Here is a 25903-nt window from a genome sequence, read left to right as displayed (position 1 = left end):
AATTAGCAGCCCACAACCAGCAAAAAAACTTACTAGCAGTCACAGTTTTGTTACAGACAAGCTCACTATACCAAGTTTTATGGAAGAAATGGTAGGGGTGTGGATATCCCAGGTGATGTCAGCAGCTATGTCTTACAAATTTAGCCAGCTGGGATCAACACTACAGTAATGTAAATTATAAACTTTGACTGGCACAGGAAGTTCAAATAAAATTACATATTCATTCCTCAAAGAATTAACTGGCTATAACTTAATAAAACTTCCTATCAAATATTGTTTACACACCTCCCTCCATTAACTTCACCTTTTTACCCTACGTTGGAGCCATAATCTCAGGTAGTGGCCAAGTCTGGCCTCAAACTTTACACAGCTGAGGATAATCTTGAACTCTTTATTCTTCTGCATCCGTATCCCAAAAAGACAGATTTCAGGTGTGTCACATCCAGTTTATAAAATTAGGAACCAAACGCAGGACGCAGGTTGCATGTTAGGCAAGCACTCTACCAACTGAGCCACATCTCCCAACCACAACTGGTACTAATCTAGAAACGGTACTGATCATTAAAAAAGGAAAAAAAAAAAATGCAAGTTTTAAATAGTGAAAATACATATATAAAGTTTCTTGCCTCTTTCTGCCTTATCCACACAGGTTCAAAAGGCAGACCTAAGAAAATGTTTTGGAATGTTCACTGGTTCCACATGTACTGTAATCAGTTTTAAGATCACTAACCCTTTAATACACATTAATTCATAGCATGCAATATTCCTGGCCTGGAAATATCTTCCACAGGACAGTTTGTTCTCTAGTAAACACAATGCAGTGTTGGCTACTTCTATCCCACATGGAAATTTAATATTTAAAAAAATACTAAAAATCTAATACTACTATAATTGAACTTCAACACACCAAAAGGAAGGTGGGATTACTATCTTCCTTCTAGTATCAAGACATTTTATTTTGTTGCTTTTATTTAATAAACACTTCAAAATGATGGAAACAAGTAAATGATTTATAAAATGTAGATTTCTGAGGATGTTAAAGCATTTTGTGCAGAATAAAATGACCACATAATTTTTAAAATCATGGAAAAACTTCCCTGTATAATTCTTTTGTGTAACAATCTTAAAATCCCCATTTTTGTAAGAATCCCACCTAAATGACTAGGATTAAGGGAAACCTATTAGACCCATCCAGGGAATTGTTCCCTTCACAAGCACCCATGAAAACATCTCTAGCGACACTCGAGAAGCCCACACCATTCTTTCCTTCTTCCTTTTTGAAGACAGTCTCACTGTATATAGGTCTGGGTGTCCTGGTTTGCAAACCAGACTGGCCTTGAACTCAAAGATCCCCTGCTTCTGCCACTGACTCCCAAAGGCTGAATGAAAGGTGTGTGCCACCACACCCCGTGCCCAGTACCACATTCTATGGAATTGTTAATACTGTCTCCTAAGAATAACTTACTTAATATTCCTAAAATGTACTGAAATGAAGCATATGTACATAAACAACACATAAATGTACTAACAGTGTTTTCTTCAAGGTTAAAATCATTATTTGTGATTTAATTTCGACCCGCAGTTGGTGAACAATTTTTAAAAATAAGGTCTTGCAAGGGTTTCCAAACATGGTAGGAAATGAGCAACAACACAGAAATTTGTTTACCAGAAATGAACTAAAGGGAGACTAGGGCCAAGGCATTTCTCAAGATCTTACCAAGTAATTCTGCTACCTAAGTAAATTTGAATCTCAGTCAGTGCCAGCACCAGCAACACTTTAGCACAGTCTGCTGACACTACACAGTAATGTATTTCCTGATGCACGGACACTTGTCATAACAACTAAAAGTTCCTAAGCTATTTTCCACTTAACTACCCCACTGCGATTCTTACAAACCACTAAACACATACTGACCTGAGTTTTTCTTCCTCAAATGGCAATTGAGAAAATGTTTGATACCAAGTAAAAATGCACGGGGACAAGCTCAAATGCTCTTCACCAGGTTTATGAGCCATGAATGACACAGTGCTTAAACACCCGTTAAGGCCTTTGAATTAAAAACATTCCACTCACACTAAACTGCTTTCAACCAATGGGAAAACGAAACTCACTAATCTCTTTACAAAGAACAAGGAAATAAACGGAAAAAAAACCGCAGCGGAATATTAAAAAAAAACCCGAAAATTATAAATAAAAACCTAGCAGACTACTATTAGGAGATTTACGATTACACTGTCTTTTCTCCAAAAGAGGACAACTATTCCAGGAATGGGCTCTAGAAAACACTCTGTAGGGTGTGGTGTGGACCACTACAGGCGAGGCCTGAGGACTGCAAGGATCAAAATCGGTCCGGAAAGAAGCCGCCCACCGGAAAGTCCCGGCCAAAATTCCCTTCCTCTGTCCCGCCCCCGGCACTATGCGAGCCCAGAGGAAGCAGCCGACCGGCGCACGAGGCCACGCGTCACCGCGTTCTCCCGCCCACCGCGACTGACGTCAGGGGGCGGGAACAGACCAGCGGCGCCGCCGTTGACCCTGCTGTTACCAGGCGTGAACACAGCCAATCAGCACCCGCCGCCAGCGCCGGCCGGCCTTTGAACTCGGCACGGCAACTTCCTGCTGTTTGGCGAGTACACAGTGCAATGCAGTATGTCTGTCAGCGCTGCGGCACAAAGGAACAGCCATTTTGTGACTGAGCTGGCCGTGCACCAAGATGCCAGAGCCTCCGAGAGCTGCTCCCTGCGCCAGCTACCGAGCTGCCCCTTAATTCATCACCAGAGTACCAATGGGAACGTGGGGAAAGGGATATTCTGATATTCAGGACTTCGATTCATTTTTCAGCCTTCTTAAAAATCCGATTTTTAAAAGTATTATCAGCGTCATAAAATGGCTGCCACTTAAAACTGCTTATTCCAGTCCACAAGCACTGCAAATGCCGTTTCTAATCATCCCCAGCCTTACAAGGCTAAGGGCTCCTGAAAACGTGAAAATTGTACTCACACCTCCGGATATCAAAATATGGCTCAAAGGCAAACGACTTTGGATATAGATTTAATTTTGAGTTTATAAATGCCGTGTCTTAGAACACAGAAGTGTGTTCACACGGTTCCATGTGCATTTTCTTCCCCCCTAGTTAACACTCGTGGATATAACTTAGGTAAGTATGTGGCATACTTTGTGTCCATCACTAAAACCGTTGTGTTTAGAAATTAGAAATGTAAATTGTTTAAAATTACATTCGAAAAAGTAATTTTTAATCTCCAAAAATCATGATATACAAAGCAAATTAGAATTCAGCATTAACTACAAAAGAATACAAGAATACACTTAATCAGTAGTAAGTTATAGCACTTGTTTTCAAAACAGGGGGAAAAACTTTACTTAAAACTTGTTCTCAAGTGATTCTCATTCTGAAGTTTACTTAACCTGAAGGCAATTCCTTTCCTCCCCTGCAGAATCAGGGTGCAAAAGGTGATTTCAGTGATGTTCCCTGAACACTGTACTTCAAAACTTTAGCCTCCCTTTAGGCAACCTACTGATATCACAGGAACCAGGTAAACAGAGGCAATTCAATTTCAGTTCACCAGAAATAGCCTACTGTACCAAAACAACACAAACATTCTTTAAGCTTTACAATCTTTAAAGGAAGTGATGTCATAACTATGTACATGCATTAATAATGTATATAACTTAAAAGTAACAGTAATTTAAAAGTAACTCCCTCTTTCAGGATTCTAGAATATTTGAACATCCATCAAGTATATGATTTTAAAGTATAATTGGCAAAAGCATTAAAAACATGCTTCTTATTGACAAAAGAAATCAAATGCATGACAATGCCGCAGTCATATCCCAGATAAAAGTAAAAGTTTATTCAAAGGCAGCACTTTGAGATGAGTTAGAGAGCATCGTCTGATCAATGAAACCAGAAACCTGCTTAAGAAAGCCAAAACCCTGGTGAGAATATGCAAATCATATACTCAAGGGAGTAACAACTTTAATACTGGGTCTTTCATAATTGTCAAATATATCTGGAGCTTCCTATACCTTCAAATTATTACTTTCCAGAAAGCTAGTTTTGCATTACAAGTGTTTTTTGTTCTACATATAACTCAATAATTACACAGGCAACTCAAAAGATCCAAAATTGTAACAACTCAATTTGCAAAGGAACTCGAAAATGTGCTTTTAAAAGATTCAAAACTATTTTTAGTCAAAAGCAAAATTCATCATTTGTAATAAAGCATACTCAAAATTTACAAGCTTAATTTAGAAAAAGAATTTTATGCAAAGTTATAAAATAAAATCAAAATTGGGAAAAGATCACATAACCAATCACATCCTTGTTAGCTGCATGATTTAAAAATTATGACATGACAATTCTTAACAGATTCAGAAATGCATGCACATTTTTTAAATAAAGATAAAGATACAGTCATACAACCAAAATATCTTATAGGCTTTATTACTTCAGTCACTGATAAACTACTTCAAGGAATGTGAAACAAATCATTATTTGAACAAACAGTACATTAAAGCTTCAGAAGAGAAAGCATTCCAGATGACTCTGTCAAAATAAATGGATAAATTTAAAGCAGCATCAACTAAAATGTAAAGATAAAATACAATTACCAACCAGAAAGCACTGTCTTAACATAAATACACAAGCATAAACCTTGTAACATTTTAAACAAAATCTGAAATTATATTGTCATAGTAATAATCACAAAGCAAGTGTTAATAGCATTCCAGGATTTTTGCGGTGACAGATTTAATGATTTCAGGAACTTTAAGTAAGGTTTTGTTAAGTCATAAAAATTTTCAAATTTGTGAAGTGTATCAAAAGAAACAATCAAAAATATAAAATGAAAGGCATCAGTCAAAGGGTCCCATTTGTGATTCTGTTTTTAAATGTACATTTTCTCATTCATATAACTTTCTCAAATGTCTATTTACTATAATTTACTACCACAAGGCTCCTCTATGGCCCTCAGTTACAAGTTTGAATATCCCAGATTATTCAAAGAAAAAAATTTGCCTTGTATGTAAAATGGTGCAATGCAGCAATGGCTAAACAGACAAGGTCATTTTTCTGCAGCATGAAAACCTAAAACCTAAAAATTTACTGACAGAAAAACTACAGTTTCTAGGAAAGGCCCCTCCGTACAAAAGTACCTTACCTTCAGAATGCTTTAAGAGGCCTTAAGTCACAACTCAACTTTCATAAATAGCTACCAAAAAATCAGGGTGTGGCATGTTAGCAATCTCAAGGTCACGCTTTAAAAAAAAATCAACCCAAGTTAGAAAATTCTTTCAACACAGACAGCAATCTATGTCTGTCAAAGTAAACAAGTGTAAGCTGAGGTTTCCCCAAAAAAAAAAAAAAAAAAAGTAAGTTGATAGCTCATACCTCGATGCATTGCTGTGTAGCGAACTGTCCTCCTCTTGGCTTTTGTCCTTATTTCTCATCATCTTTTAATTCTTAAATATAAGGGGGAGGGGGAATCTGTGTTTGCTTTGAAGTCCTGTGCCCAGGTATTTACTGTCAAAAGTTGAAAGAAAGGTAAGGTCCCAGCTTCTATGGATGGTTCTTACTATCAGGAACAAAGTCCTGACGATGTTAGCGATATTCATGTAATGCAACAACGGTAAGCACCAAAAAAACAAAAATATTTCTATTTTTTCTTTTTAAAATAAGTGGGGGATAAGCTGAACTGTAGAAGCATCACTATCAATAAGGAAAGTTTCTCAAAGTAACACACTGGATACAAATAACAATCTCTGTATCTTATTGCGTCATCCAGGAATTTCTCATATTTACAATAAATAAAGCCAACTTCAACATAAAAATCTTTCAAATTATCACTAATTATTATGGACTTACCTGATCCATGCAGTATGTCCAAAGCAAGAGTCCTATCTAGTAGTAGAAAAATGCCAGATCCAAAATAATTAAAAATAACGAAAAATCCTCCGTTAAAAAACAAAAAGTAAATGAAATAGTCCTCAAATGTGTTGGCTTGTCAAAAAATAAAGCAATAATTAATACTAAAACAGGTCCGGAAGGGGAAAAAAAAAGCCTCATTAGGAGAGCGCACAAAAATGGAGGTGCGCCATGGCTTCTAAGCTGGAAAAAACAACGACCTGGGCTCTCAATACGGCAGCTTCTTCCAACAAGGCACGAAAAAAAAGCTCCTAAAAGCTGCTTTTCTTCCAAAAAAAGATTCGAATCGACCCCAGTAAGTCACTAGAAGAGGCAGGGGGCTGCGGGGGCCCCCTGAGGCTGCCCGAAAGTTAGGGAAAGTTGCGTAAAGTGAACCGAAGCAGGGAGCAAAGCGCGCTCTCTCTAAGGCACAGCCGCCATCTAGAGCCTCCTTCCCAGCTCTGAGAGCTCTGCCTTTGATTGACACTCTCTACATTTACCCCACAACTCAGGTGATGTACCATAGACCCACCCCTTCATCTCCACCAAAAAAAAAAAGAAAGAAAAAACTAGATCCTCCATCCAAGGGAGCCTTAAGACCCCCAACCCCACACCTCCCTGCCCCTCCAGACCACTCCATAAGGGGGAGGGGGAAGGGCTTCTTAACCCCCTCTGGCTCAAGCACCCTTTTTAAGCCAGAGAGAAATGTAATTTGTTCCTTTTGTTTAAAGATCTGCTAAATATTTCAGTCCTTGAGCTAAAATAACTTCCTCCCTGGACAGGAAGTTGTGTTTTATCAAGCCATTTTGAAATAAGGATAATTTGTAGAGAATCTAAAGCTCATCTTAAGTACAAATCTTTAAAAAAAAATTAACACCCCCATGGGTAAAATGGCTTGCAAATAGAAGCAACATCAACACCATGAATTAAGCTCAACTCTTGCCTTCTTTGTGGTCCCTAAAAACCATCTAAAGATGGTTTAAACAGGGGGAATTTTCCACCCCAACTAAGAAGGAAGGGGTAATTTTCTTACAACTCAAGAGCGCCACCCTAGTGCTCAGCTTTGGTAGAACAAAACTTAGTACAACCACCCCCATCAAAATTCTTTAACCCATTATATAACCTTGGAGACGCCACATACCAAAATATTCTCATACTCATTACACATATATTTCTTAAACTGATTTGGGCAAAATGAGTAACAACAAAATAATAGAATATACACCAACCATGGACACCTTTAAATCAAAAACTCAACTTCAACTCCAAAACCAAATAAACCAGTATAAAACAACTTTTACTCTGATTTCAAATCAAATTCTAAGTATACACTCATATTTCATCAATGACAGGTCACTTACAATAGGCCACATCTAACAGCCCATTTCCAAACTTTTGAAGACAAACTCCCTAAAGATGGAAACACAAGATCTACAGAAACCAACTGCAGACAAGTAACCAACCGCATGTGCCCTAAAAACTCAAAACATTCCTTTACTAAACCCTATAATTGGTCAATACCAAGTCATTCTTATCAATGTGATAATCCATTGTAGATTTACAAACAAAGGCAACCATATTGCTTTTCCATCTAAGTAAATGGAAAATCCATAACCAAGTTTCAACTCTAAAGATATTTTTACATCCAAATAAAAATCCAAAACTCATTTTTCAATTTACACAAAGACCAACCAACTACTTCAACAAACACTGCATGTGTATTAACCATAGATGTATATTTTAAGACATTTTACATTTGTTCTTTGTTCTCTATACTGAGGATACATAATCAATGGTCACTTGATCAACAAAACAAATCCCCATTATTCCTTTAGTTACCAAAACTGTTGCTGAGATCAATAAATGGAAACCTGTCATTTGATTCCAACCATGGGTAATGTAAAGCATGGTGTGATTTATTTAAACTCCCAACTCTACAGAAGGAAAGCAAGATTTTTTTCAAATGCAAATTTTACTAATGTTAAAGATTAAGCCCTTTGGTGTATACCCTTAAGGCCCTACAAACACACATCTAGCATTAGACAACACAAACTCGGTATGACTCAAATATTCAGATGGGCATCTTCAAGGTGTTTTACTTATACTTTAAAAAAATAAGTCAAAGGGACTACTTTCATAAACACAAACTGAGATACTCGATCTTAGTCTGTATAGGCAAGAAGTACTTTGGTTTGTAAATTCATTGTAATCTTATGACACTTTCAAGGTTCCTGTTACCCACTGATTAAAATGCAAGATGTCTTGAGAAGACCCAAACAAATTTAATGAAATTCATTTACGCCTTATAATTGAAAGCATCAACCAAATTGCTTTTTAACCAAAGGGCCATTCCACTAAGCACAGGCACATTGACACAGCTTTGCATGTACACATAAAGCCCAACCAAACCAAACATTCTCCAGTACATTATTCCATTTTACCAGCTTTATTCCATATAGTTTAATGAAAAGCAACTATAAAGGTCAAAATGTTGAGGGGAAATGAACACTGAATGAAAGCTTCCACTTTAAAAAAAAAAAATTAAAAAAGGGCCAAACTGAGAAATCTTTAAGTTTTAAATTTTTTATTGAAGTTAACATTCCATGAGGTCACTCATATCAAAATTGTAAGAAATTCCAGGAATACAAACTACCATTTGAATAAACGTAGCATCATCTTCAGATGTTAAATTGTAGATGATATGTAACAAGTCTTTAGAAAGTAAATCCCACTGTCCATTTGTGTTGGGCAACAATCGTTCATTTCCTGAATCCACATAAAAGAACCCTGTGTTGGTTGTATAATATCACAGCATTCTTGCATTAATCCATTTTCCTCAATTCCCCATAGTGGGCTGCCATCTTGATTTCTCAGTGGTAAGGTCCATTTGAAACTTCAAGCTGACTGGATGCTTCATAAAAAAAATTAGAAAAAAAATTCTGTTGGAATAACAATCATCTTATTTCTTCAAACAGAAAATTCTACCCACCTTGAATATTCTACCATACACAAATCTTTAATTCTGCAAAATCCATTTGCTCAAAAAGCACTATTGTGATAAACTTAAACCTCTCAAAAACAGAATGAATACACATTTTACAGGCTCTGTCAGATACATTTGTATCCATTAAAAATAGAAGTCAAAGGTCAAATTCTTAAAGTCTAACATATATGTAAAGTAAAACCAAAGATTAAAATTCAAAAATGATAGGCTAAATCTACAATTTCAATGCAAAAGTTTTCAAGCTCCTTCAAGGAACACTATAAAAAGAATCTTAAAGGATTAAAAAAAAAGCAGTAAGATCATTTCAAGGCATCCTTTTAGTCTTACAGGTGTTAATTTTGTTTAGATAACACACATGACCTATATAAACATAAACACCTATATAGTTATATATCTGAGAATGTAGAGAATGTGAAGTCACAAGAAAAAAATAACAAAAAAAATTAGAAACATCTGCTTAGATTACTTGGAATTTGCCACAGAAATGCTAATGCTTTTCAATTATAAACAACTAAAGTATATTTTCACTGCCAAAACATCCCATGTTCCTCCTGGAAAAATTAATCTATTATTTAAATAATTTGGACTGGAGGGAGAAATAAGAATTGAAGTGATTTTACTACTAAAGATCTGGATTCATTATCTTTACAGAAGATTGAAAAAGAAAATTTTTTCCAGTTTTTATTATGTGTGCATGTTTTTGTAGGAGGGGAGTGTACATTTAAGTGGGTGTAAGTCCACGGTAGGTCTGAGGCTGATACTGATGTTGGTAATGATGTTGAGAAATCATCTTAAATTTAGAGCTCATCATCTTGCTAGTCAGTTTCCTCTGGGGACCCATCTCCACCTAGAATTACAGAAGGTGGTGGCTGGGCATTTACTTGGATTTGGGGGAGGGGCAATACAAATTCCCAAGCAAGTACTTAAAGGCTGGGCCATTTCCTGGGCCAACAAAGCCATTTTAATCCCTGGTTGTTCTCTGTATGTTCTACAACTTTCCAACTCAATCTGTAGAGTACAGTCAGTGACTTACTGGAGAATAAGAAAAAAATATGAGAAGGTGTTTGCTTCCAGGCTAATTTCCTGTCTCCCTAACTAAAATTAAGGAATGTTCTCTAATACACACTTTACAAAACATACTTAATAAACTAGATAAAAGACAGTGTTGCTCCCTATTAAAAAGTGATTCTTTACAGGAATATTATTACTCCTTTAAAGGTCTGTATCAGCAACAATCATCAGCATCAGCAACAATCATCAAATCAACATACTCCTAACCACTGGGTCATCTCTCCACCCCCAAATCAAGGTATTTTTCTCTAGTAAATTTTAGAAATTTCCCAAACCCTTCCTCTTAAAATAATTCCTTCTATTCCTATGTCAATGAAATACTATCTGCCTTCTTTTCTTAAAATTAAGAAATGGCTGTGTACAGTGGCACATGACTTTACTTCTAGTACTTGGGAGTCAGAGGAGCAGGAGGACTTCTTGAGTCTGAGACCAACCTGATCTACTGGGGAGGAGTCCAGGGTCACCCAAGGCTACATAGTTAGACCCTGTCTCTAAATGAAAAACAGAGTAATTGTAGGGGCTGGAAAGATGGCTCAATGGTTAAGAGCACTTGCTGCACTTCCAGGGCCCAGGTTTGATTCGAAGCACCCACATAGCAGCTCATAACTCTAACTCCACTCTCAGGGGATACAATTCCTTGAGGCTTCCTACAAGACTGGGCTTGCATGTGGTACACAGACAAAATGCAGGCAAAATCAATACACATTAAAAAAACTATTTTCTTAATTTAAAAAGGATGTCAGCTCAGTTTACTGCAAACCAGATAAAATGCATGGTCAGATGCTACATGAACCAGTGATATAATCTTTGACAAAGTGACAATAACAATGTATTTACTACCAAGTTACAGTCACTTCAGGAGCTACAGGTGCAGGTCATTCAGAGTAGTACATTAATAATTGGGGCTACCTTTCTACCCCTGGATAATAAAATTCACTTCTAACACAATATTTAAGGGGAAAAAAGAAAAAGCATAGTACAGCTCAGAAGAGAGTATTCTTCGAATGCACAAATCCCTGGGCTTGAGCACCAACACCATATAAAACTGGGCATAGTGGTAGCACATGCCTGTAGTCTCAGCATTTAGAAGACAAAGGAAAGACCAGACATTCAAGGTCATCCTTGGTTATAAAAACCTCAAAACCAAAAAGAGGGGAAAAGGCCAGATATGGTGGCTTTCACACGAAATCCCAGCACTCAGGAGAGGTTGAAGCAGTCTGCTGTGAGTTTGAGGCTGGAATAGGCTATAGTCTCAAAATAACAAAAACCTAATGACATCATTTGAAAACCACTCAAAAACTGCACTCCCATAGTTGTCATGTCATCAAGTGATGTATTTCAAATAATTTTTTAAAAAAAATTAAAAACCACTACAAGAGAAAACAGACAACTTTAACATTGTCAATCAGTGATCAATATGGACTCATACAAAGGCCATGATCCAAAGCCAAAAGCAAGTATTTTGTTTCATAAAGCATCAAAGCTAATAAACAGTCTGTGAAGGGTCAAGAAATTTTACATTCGTGAAGTTTCAAATACCAACAAAAACTAAATTTACAAATAATCAAAGTTTTTCTTGACAAAAAACAGGAATCAAATATGAGCACTTCAGCATGAAAATGTTAACAAAATCCACAGCTCCTCATGCAAAGCAGCATGATCCTAGTGACTGGCTGCTGTGGGACTACTGAAGATGAAATGAGCTGACCTCAGTAAAGGCTAACTATCATTGCACTACACATCATAATAATAAAGCTTTGAGGATCTCAAACTGTAAGAGTCAGAACACTTTCTATTTCAACAAGGGTATCACTGAAAACACACCCAATCACAGAGCCAATTATTTAATAACAGTTTTGCCTTAGTATTACATTATATTGGGGGAAAGTATTTTAATGGCATAGATACTAATGATCTCATTCTACAGTCAATTGTTACTTAATACAGACATACTGAATAGGTATGCCTTTGATCTAGAATTTTACGCTGACTCAGACAGACTGAGAACCTTTGTCTCATCATATGTAAGATTCAAACTTAACATTGGTATTTTTTTAGTTTGTACTTCACTATATGTTTATTCTGTACAAATCTAAGCTTTTATGTCACCAAGGTAATCATTAAGTTATCTCCTGAAATCCAACTACTAGAAACATTCATACATTAAGAACAGAAAATTGAGTGTGGATATCTTCAAATTGTCTTTCAGTACATTAGTAATGAAAATAAGTTACATATCATAAATTAAAATGCAAGTCACTGACTAGTATGGAGTCTACTAAGTAGGGTTCTCCTAAAATGAAGCAGTTCTTTACTTCTGTTTCAACTAGCTTTACCTTTTTGTTTTTGTTTTTGTCTACCCAGTATAGAAGCCTCAGTCTGAGACCAAGAATGAATGACCTTGAACATCTGGCTCCTGTCCTCCCAAGTGCTAGGATTATAGGCTTCTGCACCATGAATATCGTATCTTTACCAGTTTTAATAGCAAAGAAAAACATATGGAGCAGAAAGTGTGGACCTTAAATAAGATAGGACCTTAATAAGATAGGTATAAAATAGTAAAATCATTTCAAAAAGACTAGCCAATCTTCATCAATGAAAAGATGAGGTCAAATATGATAAAGCAAAAGTCATCTTTTCTGTGTCTTTATAATCTAATTACAAAACCAAGATAAAGACAGTGGGTATGGGGGAAGGATTGTACATTTACTTTTAATTTTTACTTTGTCAAAATTTTAGCTTTCAAGCACACATACATTATTTAACACTTTTTTTGTTTTGTTTTTTTTCGAGACTGGGTTTCTCTGTGTAGCTTTGGAGCCTATCCTGGCACTCTGTATACCAGGCTGGCCTCAATTCTCGGAGATCAGCCTGCTCTGCCTCCGGAGTGTTGGGATTAAAGGCCTGGGCCACCACTGCCCAGCTTAACATTTATGTTTTTTTTTTTCTTGTTATGTTTCGGGGTTTTTTTTTGTTGTTTTTTACATTCGTGTTTTTAATAATGAATTCCATTTTGCCTTCATTAGACCCAAAGCACTAGCTGATAATGTTTAATAAAAGTGGCACTAACACAATAAATGAACAAATACTTACTAAATAGGTACAATGTGCCAGGCATCTCTAAGTGTAATCACACAAGAATCTAGTAACTAGTGCATTAGGCAAATTTTGGGTCTACTCACTCTCCCTCAGGAAAAACAAAAACCTTGTTTTGCAGGTCTTATCAGCCACTGCAATCTCAAGTAGCAATAACAGAAAAAAAGACACTCAGAATCTATATTTCCAAATATTATACTCCTATCAAACAGCAGTCATCTTAAATGTTTGTTGCCAATGAATAAATCCTTTTGGCAGTTCATTCAAAATGATTTATAACAACCTTCTCGTTTTTCTCTTTTCCACTACTTAACTAGGTTTGGAATTACAAAAACTATTTCACAGTAGTGGTAATTATAACACATATCAAATACCAATTTCTATATCAATAAGGCAAAATTCTCAATCTTGAAGTTTAAGTTCAGAGTACATTTATCATAACCAATTACAACTGGAAATCAATTAAAATTAATTTCTATTGTAAAGAGAGAACCAAAAGGTTTGTAAGTTCTACATCATAGAAGTAGCACAGACCCATGCTGGCAAGATGGCTCAGAGGTTAAGAGCACTGGCTGTTCTTCCAGAGGTCCTGAGTTCAATTCCCAGCAACCACATGGTGGCTCACAACCATCTGTTATGAGTACTGGTGCCCTCTTCTGGTGTGCAGATATACATAAAAGCAGAATGTTGTATACCTAATAAATAAATAAAATATTAAAAAAAAAAAAAAAGTAGCACAGACACTAGAACCACGGTCTGTTTTCTTTGGAGGCCAGACTTGTAAACACTCTAGGATATGAATCTATTTCATTACAAGTATTCTCAACTATGAAACTAATGTGAAAGCAACCGGTATCACAGTATAACAGGTATGCTGGAAGAAAAAGAAACTTTCCAAACTCAAGGGACACCCAAATTCAGGATGTCCAAATGGGTTTCTTGGTCTTAATGTTTTAATTTCTGACCCCCATTGTAATGGCACGTCTTTAATCCCAGCACTCAGGAAGCTGAGGCAGGCAGATCTCTTAGTTCTAAATTACCCTGATCTACATAATGAATTCCAAGTCCACCAAGGATAAATAGTCAAATGAAACCATGTCTCTAGAATAAACTTCACACATCTAACCATTATTGGATTTTCCTACACTGTTTACAGCCTTGATAAAGCTTACAACTCCAAATCCGTAACTTAAAAATTTCCAGTGACACTTAAATTTAAAAATCAAACCCAACAAGTAGATTAAGACTTACTAAATGATTCAACAATGTCTATGGTATAGGTCTTTCATTCCATCTGGAGATCCACATTTCTGCAAAAGACAGAATAGATTTTATTAAATCCTATGACTGTATCACAACTGCAATACTGTCTAAGGAACCAACAGACCAAGAAATACAGTTTATAAATGGATTAATCCATTTATAATTAATTGTGACAAGATTTTAAATGTGGTAGTACAGAAGCCAACTTCTAGAACAAGTTGCTAAAATTACAAGCCTAGGTCTCAGTCCAAGAACTCCAAAAGGAGTATTTATTGAGGTCCTTCGTGAATATCCAGAGTTGAAGATAGAGAGAATACAAGTTAACAGTACAGAATTAATCCATATTCTGGCCTCCCGTCTAATTAACTTTTAAGTCTTTCAAAGAAAAGCTTTACTACTTATCTCCAATATCATTTTATCCCTATTACCATATTACTTCAAAATGTTTATCATATGCTAGAAACAACATAATATAATCATGTACATATTTCTAAATAAAATGTTACCTTAGCCATCATTTCAAATTACTATCAACTATACTATTTGATTAACAGACTTATTTTGAAAACTTTCTATGTCTGTGTGTGTGTGTGTGTGTGTGTGTGTTTGTGTGCACATCTGTACAAGTCCAGAAGAGGGCACTGGATATTCTGGAGCTGGAGTTACAAGAAGCATAAGTGCTGAAAACCACACTAGGTCCCCTCCAAGATACAGGCTCTTAAATGCCAAGCCATTTCTCCAACACTAACACTAATTCTTATATATGCAGTTGATTTATCAGGACTTCTCATTAAGTTACTGACATAAATTCCTCATAACTAAATATGGGAAATACTCATATCTCAAATACTTTCTGAAATAAGGATGGGTTTTCATTTGTCTTGGTTTTATATGATTACAAAAATCACAAAATAAGACAGCTGTTCTGCTGGAGCCTCTGGGCTCTACAAGCCTGGTCCTAAACCCTGCTGCATAGAGTCTCCTAACAAAGGAAAGGTGCCAAAAAGCCCAGTTCTGCATTCTTGGCAGCTATTAACAGTTTCCTCCGCTGAAGTTGCCAGCAGCTCAAATTCCTGCCTGCCTAAGTGCTTGGCCTTTGACCATACTTGGACACAAACCCAGCTTATGGTGGCCATGTCATCACCCCTTGCCTATAACCTATAAAATCTCCACTTTAGTTTGGGGGTATGACTTCTCAGGCGTCGTGAACCTGCTTGATAGCTGCCTTGCTCAATATACCTGATGTTATACTTTTCCAATTTGGCTTGATCTGGCTTACTGAGTCTGTAGAGAAACATTACTGGGGGACAGGCAGAAAACCTATTAAGAGGTATAACTAAGTGCTATAGCACTTAACATATGGGAGACCCTCATATGTTAACAAAAATAAATAAAAATATGCAAAACTACTGTTTGAAAGTTACTGTCATCTCAGGACTCAGGGAGTTGAACCAGAAAGATCATGGCTTGGGTTAGATATAGGAGACTATGTCTCCACCAAAAAGAGACAGTGAGTTGGCTCACCAGGTAAAAATGCTTGCTGACAAGGAAGCTGATAGGAATTCCTATGAAAAAGAGAATTTACTTACACAAGTTTTCTCTGATCTACAAACACATAAAACTTTTTAAAAGCTTAATATGGAATTGTAGCAATTTAAGATTTAAAAAAAAGCAAACAAAAAAAACCTAGTTTAATACTTAAACTAAGCTATCAAACTAACTTCCTAGGAATTGTTTGCAAGTGCCCTGTTTATCAAATCTAAATTCATTTTTGTAAAGCATAATCAAGATATAGCAAGAATCTGTTTAAAAGTTACTATTAAAGTAGATACTAAATACCTTCATAAGAAAACAGAGCATAGCAATAATCTTAAAATTGTTAAACTTCCTCTAGTGTAATCTACCTTAACAGAAGAGGGTTTTTGAGCAACGTCAAATCTTAACACAGGAGAAAACTAAATTTACTCAGGGCAAGAGATGCTGGACAGTGCAGAAGGCTCCCTAGCAAACAAGGTCCCCGGTTCAAATTAGTATCATAAAAAGTAAACAATAAAGTGATTTAGGGCTAAAGGGGTAGAAAATGATTAAGAAATCTTGGTTTTTTAAAAAAAAAGTGTTTCAAAGATTTCTAAGAGAAATCCCTCATAGTGCCTTAGTAGTACGTTTATGATTAAGTCACACACCAGTCCAAGAAATGTTTAGGTTTTGAAACCACCAAAAAAGGGTCTTTGATCTCACTTTACATCAGAGTGAAATTATTAACACTGATGAAATCTACCCAAAATTGAGGAAGTAGTAGTATGTAGTATTTTTGTCACCCTTCAAAATGGGATGAGGGTCCAGTTCAGTTTAGTCAAATTCCTACCTATCTCACACATTCTAAAATGTACTTTGAGACCAAAAATTAAACTTTAGGGAATATAAGCATACAATGCTGGCCCTTTGACAGTAAAAGTCAAGAACACTTTGTTGCTTCTTAATCCCTTGAACACTTAAACATTAAAATCTAAGAACAGTGAACTCTAGAGAATGTTTAGAAAGATAGGATAGTGAGAGGTATTTGTGTACTGTGGTAAGCAAAAGGTTCTTCCTGGTAACCTCTGTCCAGCCTAAGTCCCAAGAAAACAAGTAAACAAAGACATTAATTAGCGTTTCTTAAGAAAACTGCTTTAAGGGGCTGGAGAGATGGCTCAGTGGTTAAGAGCACTGAGTACTATTCCAGAGGACCTGTGTTCAATTTCCAGCACCCACCCACCTGGCAGCTAACATCTGTCTGCAACTACAAGTCTGACACCCTTACCCTTACTCAGGTATACTTGCCTGAAAACACCAATCCAAATAAAATAAATATTTTTTTAAAAAAAGAAAGCTGCTTTAAAATAAATCATAAAAGTAGACATGATGGTTGATAACTAAGGACTAAGGAAACTATCTCAAAAGAGAAAAATACACAAACATAAAGCATATATTTTAAAACCACCTTGATAATCTGAATTAAAAGGATTATGATTACTGGTACACATCAACCATTTAATTCTTGTGGCTGAAGAGGTGGTTCAGTAGTTAAGGTACTTACTGCTTTCAGAGAAAATAGCCTTTGGTTCCCATTACCCAAATGATGACTCACAACCATCTTTAACTCCAGTTCCAGAGAATCAACAACCTCCTATGACATGAGTACACTAGGCATGCACACAGTGCAAATACATACATACAAGCACAACACTCATTCCCATAAAAATTTTAAATCTTTCACAAGGTGAAAGACGCCTACTCAAGTTGTCCTCTCACCTTCCAATTCAAATTTGCAAACACAAATAATTAATAAGTTAAGGTAAAAAAATATTTCCTGAAGCACAGACCTAATGTAATGTATAAACCCTAACATCAGAAATGCCTTTTTAAAAATACAGGTCTCCCCCTACCCCCCAAAAATTGGAAAAAGAAATAAAGAAATGTGGTACCACACCCTTTAATGCCAGGACTCAGGAGGGAAAGCAGAGGCAGGGAAGGTCTCTGTGAGTTCAGGGAAGCCTGTCTACAGAGTGAGTTCCACGACAGCCAGGACTGTTATACAGAGAAGCCATGTCTCAAACAAAAGAAAAAAAAAAAAAAACACAGATGTATACGCACGCACGCACAAATCAGGTCACCTATCACAAAAGATGCATATATTCTTAAATTTAGGGTATCGTGATGGCTGGCATCTGTAATCCCAGTACTTTCAAGGCTAATACAGAATCACTACTACCTTACATTCAATGGCAGCCTGTTCTACACAGTTAAGATCCTGCTTCAAAAATATGGCACCAAAATGGCTCAGGAGGTGGCGGCACATGCCTTTAATCCTAGCACTCAGGAGGCAGAGGCAGTTGCATCTCTGAGAGTTCAAGGCCAGCCTGGTTCACAGAGCAAGTTCCATGACAGCCAGGGCTATACAAAGAAACCCTGTCATGAGGGAAAAAAAAAAAAAAAATTGATGGCTCAGAGCTTAGCTGTGCTTTGATGCCAAGTCTGCCAGTCCACGTTGAAGAGCCAATTCCTAAGGACTGCCCCACCCCCATGTTCACAAAAGTACATAAATGCAGTTTTTTAAAATAAAAAGGCTGGGGATAGCTCAGTTACTATTTTTCTACCATGTACAAGGACGAGTTAACAAAGGAAACAAGAATGCAGAAACAAGCAAAAATATTAAAACTGTTAATTAGAGCAAAAATAACCAAATTGAATATAAACTTTGAATTCAACCTACAAGGGGAACAAATTCATGAGATGTAATTATTTACCTTTGAAATGCAGAAATATTTTTACTTAAAATTATTTTTACTATTATTAAGAATAAAACATCAAAAAAAGAAGAAAACATGGAAGATATAATCTACAAATCTTATAATCATGGTCAGCTGTAAACATGAAAATACATGCATTAAATATATGTATTAAACTAGAAAAAACTTTAAATGCTTTCATAGAATAATCCTAAATCTTCACTGTTTAAAGACAACTTTTTTTGAGGCAGGGTCAAATAGCTGACCTTGAACATCTGATATGCCAGCCTCAACTTCCTAAGGGTAGGACTAGAAATGTACACAACCAACCAGTGTTATGCAGTACTAGGGACTGAAGCCAGGGCTTTGTGCATGCTAAGAAAGCCCTCTACCAAAGGAGCCACATTTTCAGGCTCAATTTCATACTTCATTACATTTCCAGTATCTGCATTTACATTGTGAATATTTTGGAATACATCAAAATTATTTAGGCAATTGTCCTGTTTTATTAATAGTTTCACAACAGAAATAATACCCATTATGCAATGGAAAAAGAAAAAGATACTCCTTGGGATTATTTTTAATCACGAAATTTAAGAGCTAAGATAGAGATGAAAGCTATGAACTCTAAACCCTTCACACAAATGAAAAGCCGCAAGACTCCAGAATAAAAGTCAAGATTATATAGCCTATTGACATTATGGGTGGAGCACCCTAATTGCTGAATCATCACATACATCTGATTCAACAATAAAATGTCAAAGTAGAAACATAAATTAATTTGTTAACAACCCAAATGTTTAGATCGTCAAGAAACTGGTCAGAAAACTGAAAGATATAGAAAATTTACATTATAATTACCTATGTCATATACTCAAAACTATAAATGTAGTGTCATGATCCAAAAACACAGCTTCTTTTAATCTTTTAGTGTATTAAAACCCTCCCAAGTTATGAAAACACTAAGTATGTTCCAACATAAACACAATTAGATCTGAGATTTTTAAGAATTAAAGAACTTGTTCTTAAGTAGAAAATACTTGACAAAATACTTACCTTGCTTATATAATAGAGCACATCTATGGCATATACCTTAGTAAATCACATGCTCCCATCTGCATAATACAGTATCTGACAACTGCCCTCATGTGCCAATACTTTTCTGTTAGTCAAATAACTATTCACACACTGAATATAAGCACTATCATTAAGATAATAATGCATGTTCTTCATAAAGTGTAACTTAACCATTTATTTTGGTCTCTGAAAGGCTAGAAATTAATTTAGCAATTACTACATCGGTTATTAAAGTGAAAAAAGCTTAAAATTCATTTCATTTAAAATTTCTAACCATAAGCTGTTTACTTTTTACCTCAGATAAGGCCATCATGAACATATTGTCTATTTAGACTTAACTTCTGACAGCGTCATACAAAACAGCTAATTCTCAATTTCCAAAACTGTATTCAACAAATGCCAACTCCACATTCTATCCATGGCAAAGTGGAAATCCTAATTTTGGCATCTGTTATAGGAATATAAGACTAAAGAGACTTTTGTGTATATTCTATCATTGAAAAGTTACAAATTTTTAAAGTCTTTTTCTTGTGTATAAATAATATAAACCTGAACAAACTTCAAAAATACTTCATTAAGCTTACATGAACACAATAAAAATTATTACCTATTTGAATCAAAACAATTAAGTTTATTTGACACAAACTTAATTTTCCATAGATTCCTAAGATATAAGTAAATGTGCCCTCATTTTAATTAGTTACTTGGTTTTGTCTGTTTTGTTTTATTTCCCAAGGCATCACTTTATTATTACATATTTTCTCTGGCCAATCACTTAAAAATATCATTGACCATTATTTCTGGATTCAAACTTATATGGGCAGATTTATTTCTTTACATATACTAGTAGTACATTTTCTTCATTCACCTTAATGTTCACCTATTAAGGTATTAATGCATTTGATTCATGGTATGCTGAACCCAAAACCTTATATGCTTGAAATTATTTCAAGAAGCAAGGGAACAATAATTATAAAATTTTAGGACACTGCTGCACGACAGGAGGAGGGAAAGGAGCTAAGTAATATATCTTTCAGACTGTAAAAACAGAACTAATTTAACATGGCATTATTTAACCATCACGTATAGGCAAATGCCATTTTATTGGGAAAAACAAATGTCTTAGTACTGGATATAAGTGTATGCATTGATATAAATTATACTGCGATGATATAAATTACAGGTACCAACTGTTAAGAGTCAACACAAAAGTGCTTTGGCTAAGGGTAAAAATAGGATATTTTGTCATTTTTATATAAACAGTTCACGTGTCTCTGTCAAATTTTAGTGATATTTTTCTATGAAATTGTTGGAAAATATTCAAATATGATAGTTAAAAGAACTTACTTGCTATATAAAATACAGAATTTCCCAAGGGCTCTCCTTTATTCTTAAGATAAAACTCTATCATCTCAGTCTTCAAAATGGCACACCTTTTGGAGAAAACAAATAATATTCTAAACAACTTACTGATGAAGAAATCAGTAACAACTAGAAATGTTTTAAAACTTTATACAGAACAATAACTACTATCAATGCTTAAAGCTAACTTTTCAAATACTGATCTCTAAAATCTATTTAGTTTAAATTGCAAACTATTCAAATTTCTTAATAAATTTCTTTACTTAAAATGTTAAAATAATTTACATGGTTATCTTAAAGAGGTGAAAGGGGAAAAAACATCTTTGGTCCATGTCTGGCCGCAAAATCTTGTTACCAAAATTAAACAAAGCCTTAAAAGACTTGCAGTATTTTAAGGTATAGAAAGGTACATTACATTATATTACAATGGCTATACGAATATTCTTTTAGTCAGTCAGTAAAAGGAGCTCTTCAAGATTTTTATATTTCATATATATATATATATATATATATTCATAATCACTTTAGAATCATAAATATTAACTGAATGCTAGAAATAAGTTACCAAAAAGGCAAAACAAAAACCTAACAAGTTAAATTTATGTCTAACCAACATATTTACCAATCTTACCTGGGATAAAAGCTGTATTTATTCAGAATCATCAGCAATCACACTAAATATAATCTTGTACGTTACCTTAAAAAAAAAAAGAAAAATGATTTAAGTGTTTTGATTTTTAAAGATTTCTTGGCCAAAGACTGGATATGATGAAAGAAAAATATTCCAATGACAAGATCCAAGTACAAAACTGGGGTGACACAACCTGCACATTTATGGCTGCAGTTAATTCTTATCTTTAATGTCTAGCAGTCTTTGTTTTCCTCATTTGGAATTGTACTGAGAAATACTGGGGTTTAAAACATTGTCGTCCATAATACAGAAAATACAAATGACTATCAATTTGCTTTCCTTTTTCCCTTTTTAAAAATCAAGTAATAAACAAAAACAAAGGAAAACATGGCAATGTTTAGAAAATGCCGTCTTAAATTTTGCTTTACCATCTACAAACACCTTTTACAATTATAAGCATTAAAATTCAACTCCTTCAGGAGAAAATAGTGAACTTAAAATGGCCACTGGTTACTTTAAATTTTAAACTACACGCTATTTGATCTCACCAAATGGGATTATTAGTTTTGTCTTTTAAGCAGATCTAAAACTTGTGGTATCTATGACCTTCATTCAATTCCATACCAGGGTCCAGAATATTTTGTCTTTCTAATATCAAATTTATCATGAAAGATATGACATTAAACTGCTATTTTTACATTTTACTATTCAAAAAGGATTCTGAAAAATTACTATTTCCCAATCTCTTCCACTTTCAGTGATAAAAAATTTCAAAGCATTCGTTTGAAAAAACAAAATTGGCACTTGAGTTCTGTGAAATCAAGGTATGCGCAACTGATGTAACATACACTACCCTATAAAAGATATTCCAATTGTTTTTTAACTGGAAATACCTTATGAAATTGGTCTAATCTACCCGTAACCTTTGATTTTAGATATGCTACGTAAGTCTCCCCAACACTGTCTTTACGCAGTTCTTCACCTTTACAGTACTAGGGCTCTGCAGAATAAAGACAAATATATTCAAAAATACACAAAGGTCTATGCATTCCGAGCTTGCTTTTCCAACAATTAAACTTGAATTACCTCACGTATCTTTAAATGAGTATGCAGAAAACTTCGGTTTTCGTTAGAACTGTTTTTTTTTTCAATAATGTTCCGTTTTTAAGCACATCTCGACTTAATACATGCAACAAATATGGCCCCTCTTCATCTCCCATCACGGACAGTCCTACTTCACTATTTACACTATGGAAAGTAACTTCCCGAAGAACTGTTGTATTACCATATTCCTTTAGAAAAGTTTTTCGATCACGGTTTATAATAGTATACATTCTCTTCACAAAAAAACGAGATGAATTTTAACTTTTAAAGGGTAGAAACTGACTCAATTACGTTTTAAGACTCAGGTGTGAGAAGTTACTGATAACGGCTCTTTCCGCTCATTTAAAAGAAAGTATCCAACAGTTTAGTTACGTTCAAATATCAAGATGTCAAATGGTCTTGGCAAAAATACTCGGTTAAAATAAGCTGTATTCATAAAACGTCATCACCCAGTACCGTAATTATCAAATCTACTTCCATTAAACAGCCTTGTTGCCGTCGTCATTTTTGAAATACCAGAGGCACTCCAGTAACTTGCCTTTTGTAAAAGGCAACAAACGTCACAGACGTTTACCAAGCAGTAAAAAGATACCTTTGCATCGAGAAAACTAACAGCGGTTTTCAAAAACAGCTCGGAAAGAGTTAAAAGCCAACACCCAACAGGGATGGGGGGAAAAAGACAAGTTTTATTATGGTTTAAGCGAAGTGAGAGGTTCCATTGTTCTTTCAAATCCGAACCCGAATATGGGTGCCCACCTCACCGGAAGAGATTTTTAAGAGACCGTCTCTGGAGGATTGTTGTTATCTCACACTAAGTAGCAAAATAACTCACCGGAGCAGGCCGGAACTCCACGGCACGGCCGCCGCCCTCTCCCCGCAGGCTCGGAAAGGCAGCGCGGCGCCCGTCTGGGTGTGCAGAGGGAACGCGATGCCCGACCACTGCACGGGTGGCTTCGGCCCTCGGCCGCAGCGCCCGGGGCTGAGAGTGGAGAACCGGCAACTACCCCGCCGCCCCTCCCGCCCGCGCTCAAGGACGTCGTGCTTTTCCTCCCAAGGACAAAGGACAATAAAGGGAGCAGGGGAGCAACTCACCGGATCGAAGCGCGGCCGCCAGAGCCATCGGCTCGTTCTTCCTTGCGTCTCCAGGACGGGTCGACCGCCGCAGCCTCCCGCCCACTGCACCGGCCGCCTCCGGGCCACGCGCACCGCCAGCACAGCCCCTGCCGCAGCGGAGCCACAGGCGTCGCGGGCCCGGCCTTCCCGGGCTCCTATGCCGCGGGCTCCCGCACCCGCGCGCGGCCGCCTCGGCTCAGCCGCGGCCTCCTCGCTCTCCCGGAGCCCTCCGGGACGCCCGGGAGCTACTCTCAGCGCAGCCCCGAGCCCATGGGCCGCGGCGGGCCGCCTGACAGCTCGGGTTGCTGCTGCCTCTCCGGCCATCTTGTGCCGTGTGTGGTGTCTCTCCCGTCTCCTCGCTCGGCTTTACTCCCTCCTCCTCCTCCCCCCCACCCACCCCACACACCACACAACATGGCCTCTTCGCTGCGGCGGTGGCTGCGGCGGCGGCAGAAGCTCCGCGGCGTTCCAGCTCGCTCCCCTCCCCCAACCTCCCGCCTGCAGCTCCGGGACCCCCAATGCGCACGCGCGCCGCCACCCGCCCGCCGTGGCCATTGGCTGAGCCAGCTTCCTGCCATCGCTTCCCGGAGCGGCCGCAGGCACTCTGGTTGGTGCCTTCCTCCCGCCCCGCCAGCATCTTATAGCACACTATTGGTCAGTTCTAATCCCACCTCTTCCACCTTTTCTGCGACAAGAGGACTGTTTTTGTGCCAATCATGTTCCGTGGGCGTTTCGGCTGAGAAGTCCCGGCCTGCGATTGGCAGATGATGAAACCTTTGGGTTTGCAGGAGAGACGTAGCTTTCTGCTCCGCAGTGCGGTCTCTTCATAGCTAGTTCTTGTGTTTCTGGTACAGGGTAAGCAAAGGCTGGGCTTGTTAAAAGCTTAGGCTTCGCTATTTCTGACTTCAGATTTTTTTTCGTGCTCAAAGAAAGACAGAGGGGTGAAGCATAGATGACATAATTGACAATATAAGCAAAGACCCTGCGCGTCCTTCACTTTTAGAAAAGCAGCCATGTCCTCAGGATTTTTCCCCTAGAAACCAGAACTACCTTCAGGTCACAGAGACAGGAGCCGTGATTTTACGTTCTGCACATAACCTAACCTAATATATGACTTGGTATGTCATTTATTTGAGGTAATCTATTAGCATACCCAGTGTCCTGAGGCCTCAACGACCCAGGTTCATCATACTCTCGATGAGCTGGATTCCACACTTTTGGGCAGTGATTTGTTGAAGTGGTAGTTTAAACGTGAACAACCACATCTGCCTCTCCAACTTTCCATCAGAGAATTACACTAAACAATTTTCATTTCCTCTCAGGAAACTCCATTTTTTCCATTTCTTCTTCCCATTTCTGCCTAAAAACAACTTTAGGCAGAAGACAAGTGAACTTCTTAAACCGTCCTCCAATAGCTAAGGAAAGAAAAGTTGTTCTCTATCAATAGTGACATTTACTGTTTCTTTTAGCAAGGGACCAGCAGAAAAGAAAGGAGAGGTGCAATAAGTTTCCATGAGAGAGAGAAAAACATTTTGGCAAGGGTTGGGATGAGAGGGACAACGCTCAGAGCCTCTTGAGTCTTTGCTTGTCGATTACAATAAGAATGTTGAGCATAGACACAGGTAGTTCTAGCTCACCCTTGAAATTTGGAGGGTTGAGATGAGGTCTTTCTACATATCCTTGACTGTCCTGAAACACTATATTAATTTTTTAACATTTATTTAAGTGCTCGTGTGTGTGTTTGTGTGTGCAGGCACATCCGAATGTGGCAGCGTTTACATGTGGAGATAAGAGGACAACATAGAGGAGTCAGTTCTTTCCTACTCCAATCATCCTGCTGGTCAGCAAAGCACCTTTGCCAACTGAACCATCTGGCTAGCTCCTCTAGTCTCATCTTTTCTTAAAACTCATTATGGGGCTGGAGAGATGGTTTAGTGATTAAGGTCTCATGTACTGCGATTCCAGGGAACCTGAGTTCACACTTTCCAGCACC

General features: G+C 37.0%; 1 protein-coding gene across 6 annotated transcripts in view; it reads right to left on the bottom strand.

Annotated features, from left to right (window-relative positions):
- Chd2 (chromodomain helicase DNA binding protein 2) overlaps positions 1-24027 on the bottom strand; it is a 141226-nt gene extending 117199 nt beyond the window's left edge. For 3 of the 6 annotated variants that reach the window (XM_027408142.2, XM_035442453.1, XM_027408146.2), the window contains exons 1-2: positions 5409-5540; positions 1916-4565 (exon numbers count right to left, since the gene is read on the bottom strand). In XM_027408142.2, coding sequence (XP_027263943.1) covers positions 1916-2016 — 101 coding nt within the window. In that variant the 5' untranslated portion in view covers positions 2017-4565; positions 5409-5540. Of the gene's footprint in view, positions 1-1915; positions 4566-5408; positions 5541-5882; positions 8833-14343; positions 14403-21047; positions 21134-21693; positions 21760-23889 lie in introns of those variants that run through there. The other 3 variants (XM_027408143.2, XM_035442454.1, XM_035442451.1) reach the window with 3 other exon arrangements.
- Between the last annotated feature and the right edge of the window lie 1876 nt (positions 24028-25903).

This window comes from Cricetulus griseus, chromosome 3 (genome assembly GCF_003668045.3).
Source record: "Cricetulus griseus strain 17A/GY chromosome 3, alternate assembly CriGri-PICRH-1.0, whole genome shotgun sequence".
Classification (NCBI taxonomy): Eukaryota; Metazoa; Chordata; class Mammalia; order Rodentia; family Cricetidae; genus Cricetulus; species Cricetulus griseus.
The sequence above is the reverse complement of the archived record's forward strand: the minus strand, read 5'-3'. Positions and strand labels throughout refer to the sequence as shown.